This window comes from Zalophus californianus, chromosome 3 (assembly GCF_009762305.2).
Source record: "Zalophus californianus isolate mZalCal1 chromosome 3, mZalCal1.pri.v2, whole genome shotgun sequence".
In the NCBI taxonomy this organism is placed as follows: Eukaryota; Metazoa; Chordata; class Mammalia; order Carnivora; family Otariidae; genus Zalophus; species Zalophus californianus.
Window position 1 is genome coordinate 65,427,869 of NC_045597.1, and position 6,000 is coordinate 65,433,868.

Consider the following 6,000-nt stretch of genomic DNA (forward strand, 5'->3'; position numbering starts at 1 on the left):
TTGTAGGAGCGGAGAGGCCAGGGTGCCGGAGTCAGGAGCATGAGTCAGGGAGCCGGGGGTGGAGGTGGGGGGATGAGATCCACTGCAAGGATTTCAGCTTTTACTCTAACAAGATGGGGAGCCCCTGAAAGGATTTGAGCCGAGAATTTCATAACCAGACTTATATTTTTAAAGGATCACTATAGCTGCTATGTGGGTTGCAGATACTCTGCAGGCAAGGATGGAAGCCTTTGAGACCAGCTTGGAGGCCATTGCAGTATTCAGATGAGAGTTGAAGTTTGCGCCCAGTAGGAGGAGCATCCTCATAGAAGGTGTAAGAAGGGGAAGGATTCTGAGTTGCACAGGTGGATTCCATGGGGGGGGTGGTAAGTGAAAGGAGGAGTTAGAGAGATGAAGTTGCCTCCACCCGGGAGGGAGAAGATGCAGGTGGGTCAGGTGTAGATAGAAGATTAAGACTTCAGTTTTAGTGAGAATAACTCTGTGGTGTTTGACACGCATCCACGCGGAGATGCTGAGCAGACAGTTAGATGTACGAGTCTGGATTTAATGAGAGAGGGCTGGGCTGGAGATTCAGTTGAGGAATTGTAAGCGTTTGCACAGTACTTATCTATGAGCCTGGATGGAATTGCCAATAGTGTGAGTTTAACAGAGAAGATCAGGGCTTCTAGGACGGAGCCCTAGGACACTTCAACCTTAGAAGATAGGGGGAAAGAGAAAGAACCAGAAAAGAAAACTGAGAAAGAGTAACCAATGTTGTAGTAAAACTAAGTAAAAGTAAGTTGCTCTTTAAACCAAAAGAAGAAAGTATGTTGAGGAGGAGAGGGGACGAACTGGATCACGTACTGCCCAAGGAACAGGAAGACTGGGAACTGATCATTAATTTTAGCATGTAGAGGACCTTTTTGATCTTAGCAGGAATAGTTTCACTGAAGGCTGGGGTTTAAATGCTGATCAGAATGGAATTAAGAGAGAATGGAAGGAGAGGAATTGTCCATACAGCCAGTACGGACAACTCATTTGAGGGTTTTTGCTAGAAAGGGGGTCAAAAATTTGGGCAGTAAGTGGTGGGAGTGGTAGGGCCAAGGGAAGTGTTTTGAAGATGGGAGATATTTCAGCATGTTCCTATGTTGATGGGAATGATCCAGCAGAAAACAAAATATTGCAGGAGACAATGGGAAGGTTTGCTGGAATGATGTCCTTGGGAAGGCAGTAGAGCCTTATGAACAACTGGATGGACTGGCTTATTTGGAAGATGGATAATTAATCTGTGGTGAGAAGTAGAAAGGCTGAGTATGTTGGCGCAGGTGCTGTGGAAACTCTTCTGATTGCTTCATGTCTCGTTAAAATAAGATGAAAATTGAGAGGAAGCCAAACCATAAGTGATGCTGAACTCTGAACAAACTGAGGGTTGCTGGAGGGGAGGTGGGGCGGGGGGGAGGGATGAGGTAACTGGGTGGTGGGCATTAAGGAGGGCCCTTGATGTAATGAGCACTGGGTGTTATATGCAACTGATGATGAACCACTAAATTTTACCCCTGAAACTAATAATACAGTATATGTTAACTAAATTGAATTTAAATAAGTATTTTTTTTAAAAAGGTTATCATTCGCAAACAGACTGGGGAGTAGGTGTTAGCCATTTTAGGGAACAGAAGCAGGAGTGAGCAGTCATTTGGGGTGTGGGGGGGTAGTGGGAGAGCACAGGGACCGGGAGAGTGTCATTCGATTGCAGGTAGCATCAGAGATGCACTTGAGGCTTGTGGTCACGACTGTAAAGTGTGATCAGGCAGCATGGTTGTGTTGAAATCCAGTTTTTTAAGAACTACAGATAATCACTGTTCCCAATAACAGTGATGTGTTATGTCTCTTCATTTTTTAAAAATTACTTGTCGCTGATGTATAACATACAGAGAAAAAAGACCAATTTATTTTTTATTTATTTTTACTGTCTCTCCCACAAATGGTAATAAATGGGAAATTGCTAAAAGTGAGACAAAAAGAGAGAGAGGAGAAACACGCTTTGTTAGCCAACCCTGAATAATCAAGAGCACCCTCACTTCTGTCTTTACACCTTTCAGATCCACTCACTTGTCTGTAGTGAGCATCTGTTTTGTGCAAAACACTGTCTTCAGCAGGAAGGGATTGAACGTAAAGTCAGGCTCCTTCCCTTGTGGAAGACAAAACGATTTGCCAGTGTTTCCAATGTGACTAGAGACCAGACCACTCGAGGTCCATGTATTGAGCTGTGAGCTCAGAGGGAATCCTTTGATTTGGACTCATCTTTGGGTGTCTGGTTGATGCAAAAATTGTCCTATACTTACAGGAAGGTGGAGTCCACGTTCTCCCGGGTCTCAGGAGCTGCTCTGGTGTGTGGGCTCTTTGTGCACGGACACCTGTCTCACACCTCTAGAGACTGACCCAAAAGTCTGGCCCCATCACTCTTGGCTCTGTTCTTGCTTTCCAGGGCTGGGGAGCTGAGTATCATCGCCAGGATGTCACAAGCACCCCCTGCTGGATTGAAATTCATCTTCATGGACCACTGCAGTGGTTGGACAAAGTTCTGACTCAGATGGGCTCTCCACATAACCCAATTTCTTCAGTGTCTTAACAGCCAGTCATGTCTTAACCTACATTTCTATAGAATAGATGCTATTGCAGGCAGTGGCTTATATAGCATTTCAGATTTGCAATTAACTGAAATTTCTAAGTACATAATGTAAATACTTATAATATATACTATTCATATTTTTTATCACCAGTTGTTTTGTGCTAGAATTTCTAGTCAACCTGATGCCAGTACAACGTGATTAGAAAAGCAGATTTTTCATGCCTATGCTATACGAAGAAGCGGCTTCTTTTGTGGGAGAAAATAAATGAAAGGCAATTGCGTCAATAGAATTTGAAAAATGTTGGCAGAAAAAAAAGGCAGCGATAGTCAGCCGTGTCATTATAAGGCATGTTGTGTGGCCTACCAGAAAAATATCAAAACTGTTTATATCTTACAAATCAGGGTACTAGCAGCACTAGAGAAAGTGACACTTTCAGACAAAAGAAAGCAGTCAAACCCGTAACATTTAAACAGTCTCACTTTTAGTGCTATTGGCAAGAAGGAAAAAAAACACACACACATCAAGCTTGTAAAATTAATTCTGTAAGATAAGTCACGTAAATTATTTTATTTCCCAAGTTGAAATACCTATAACTGGACTGTTGTGCTGATTTAATGGTACATTTGAAACAGATTTAAACTGTGATTGGAAAAGAGACTGTGAAGCTGGGAGTCATGTTGCTTCATGATCTACCACTGTACAAATAAAAATAATGAGTCTAATACATGGGAAGATTCATATGAAAATAGCATGAAATAAGCTGTGTTCCCAAATTGCAAAATAAGACCAGAACTTCGTCCAAGAATCACCCAGGGAGACCTCCACATCGGAAATCGGGCCCGATTTCCTGGTTATTCCAGTCAAGCAATCTGGCGATGTCCGAGTCTGCATAGTGAGCTAAAGGACCGTGTGTGTAAATCGTAGGTGGGGAAAAAGCAGTAAAGTAAGCGGGCTGGACGAAAGCATCGTATGTTTAATCACACCTTCTCATATTCCCATTGGAAGACTTCGTGGCGAGGGCACTCCTTTTGCCTCCTTTCCCCTACATGTTGGCACGTACTATTTACAGATGACTAAAACAGTGGTGAAGCCTTTGGGAAAATCTGGACACATTGCTAGGGTCAAATTTATGAGTTATATAACTTAGTGTCTCGATCTGCTGGTCACAGCTGGTAGCCTCTTATAAAGCTGAAGCCTCATACCTGGAAATAACTTCCCAAGTAAAATAATAATTTCGTGACCCCTATAATTTCTGGGGAACAGTGGTACTGAAGAGTGGGACATTTAAAATATATATGTACGGTATTAAAAACCTGTTCTTATTTACTCTTGGATGATAGAGGAGAGGATAATTCACCACATTTCTAGGTACTTTCATATATAAGTATATATATATATATGTATATACATATATATATAGTTCTCACCCACTAAACACTGCATTGCTTCGAAAAATATTTCACACCCTCTTAAAAATGTATAATTTAAGAAGGTAATTATGCTTGTAACAGACGGTACTTCAGTAATCCAAGAGGTTTCTTCATTTATGCATTCTGTCTCAACTCTTTTTAGCATTAGTGCACACAATAGTTGCTTCTCATTAAATTGTATTCAAGGTAGACATGATCCTGTGAAAAAGATATATACGAGTGAGCTCCTACTGTCACTTCTTGTAAGGACTAGTGTTATCTAATAGAAACTTTCATATATGCAATAGAAAATAGTACATTCTACGTTAAAACTAGGTGGTCCATTTAGTGTTTAGAAAACCCCGTAGTTCATTGGTTCAACTCTGTATTGTGCCCCTGTACAGGCCCGGTACAGTGTTAGGTACTGTGGAATCAAATGTAAACCAGAGACAGCCCCAGACTCTGGAGCTGAGAGTCTTGTTAGTAAACCTGTGTAGACATCTTCATGTTTCACAACTTTTAAAACAAAACCAAACCTACGATCTTTCTTTCGCTCGAAAAAATATAACTGATTTCTTAATTATCTCTATTTTGAAACTTACTTCCCTTCTCTTCTGAGCAATCAGGTAAGAGATGAAGTCTTCCTTGGAGAAATTCTACTTTTCTTCAGTGCCCCAAAGTTGTTTGTTTTCTCCCCTTCCCTGTTTTCCAGTTTTTTTTCCCATTTCTCTTTTCTTGGAAACGGCATTAATACGATGAGTCTTCCTCACATGAATACAGCTCTGTGAGAGCATAAATATACATGGTTTTTGCTCCAAAGACCTAACATAGCTTTCTGGATCTCTTCACAAATGCTCAAACTCATCTTCTGATAACCTTATACCTTTACAGAATTAATCATAACTGGTCACTTATAAATTACACTTAAAAAAAGTTAACAAACCTGGATGTTCATGCAGGTTTGGTAAAACCTGGACAAAATATTCCAGCGAGCCTGTGTTACTCCTTTAAAAAACAAATGATTAAAGTGGGGTACATTTGCATCATCACTGGTCCTGTCTCACCAAAAGTCCGCATTAGGATAGGAGTGAAATTCAGAAAAGTTAACCCTTCGGTCACTGTAACTAGTCACATTCTCATCAGGCTTTTAACATTTTTGCTGGCAGGAATTGTCCAAAGTTGTAATGTAGCATTTTCTTTGAGACTTCCACATTTGTTCATGTAGCATTCATTCCTTTAGATGGACAATCCCCCAAAAATGTAATAGCATTCCTTTATAGGATAACTAGCAAAGTGGACATGCTAAGCCATTTAAAGGCACCAATAATGCCAAACATTTTTAAGGTTGCCATGGACAAGGGTCGTGCAATACAGAACAACGTTTTGGCCTGCTCTGAAGACCCAGAACATTTGTGGTGTTGTTCAAGCCTGTTTTCTGTTCTTTTCCTGTTTAAAAATTGAGATGTGAGGAGTTTGTTTTAGTTAGATGATATTTTACTATCTGCCAGTGCTTTGGAACTATAAAGATGTCACTTTTCAACACATTCACCTTATTTTTTTTTTTTTACATTCAGTATAATCAGGAAAAGTTGAACAACAACATAGCACTAGCACTTAGAATCCCCTTTTCATTGTCTTCTAAGGGATTAGAAGCAACAACAAAAGCATTTTCTAAGTATTACCTGCTAGACTTTAAGCACCTGCTTAACTTTGAATGTGTCCTGAATATTTGGTATGTATATTCAACAACTAAAGCAAACTATAACGTGCATTCCAAATTTGTCTTCCCCTGTTATGATTTAGCAGTTGAACTGTATGACAAGACTAGGGGATCCTGACATGTTCAAATTGATGTAACACAAACCAACAAGAAAAGAAACCATTTCTATTTAAGTAATGCTTTTGATGGTCATATCTAGGCTTCAATTATCCTTCAAATGCACACTTATACTGTTATGTGATTGTTTATAATAAACAGTACT

General features: G+C 40.1%; 1 protein-coding gene across 9 annotated transcripts in view; it reads left to right on the forward strand.

Moving 5' to 3' along the window:
- The window catches only part of SMAD9 (SMAD family member 9), a 75,265-nt gene extending 69,265 nt beyond the window's left edge, over window positions 1-6,000 (forward strand). For all 9 annotated transcript variants that reach the window (XM_027589555.2, XM_027589549.2, XM_027589556.2 and 6 more), the window contains one exon: window positions 2,465-6,000. In XM_027589555.2, the coding sequence (XP_027445356.1) occupies window positions 2,465-2,608 (144 nt within the window). In that variant the 3' untranslated portion in view covers window positions 2,609-6,000. The remainder of the gene's footprint in view (window positions 1-2,464) is intronic.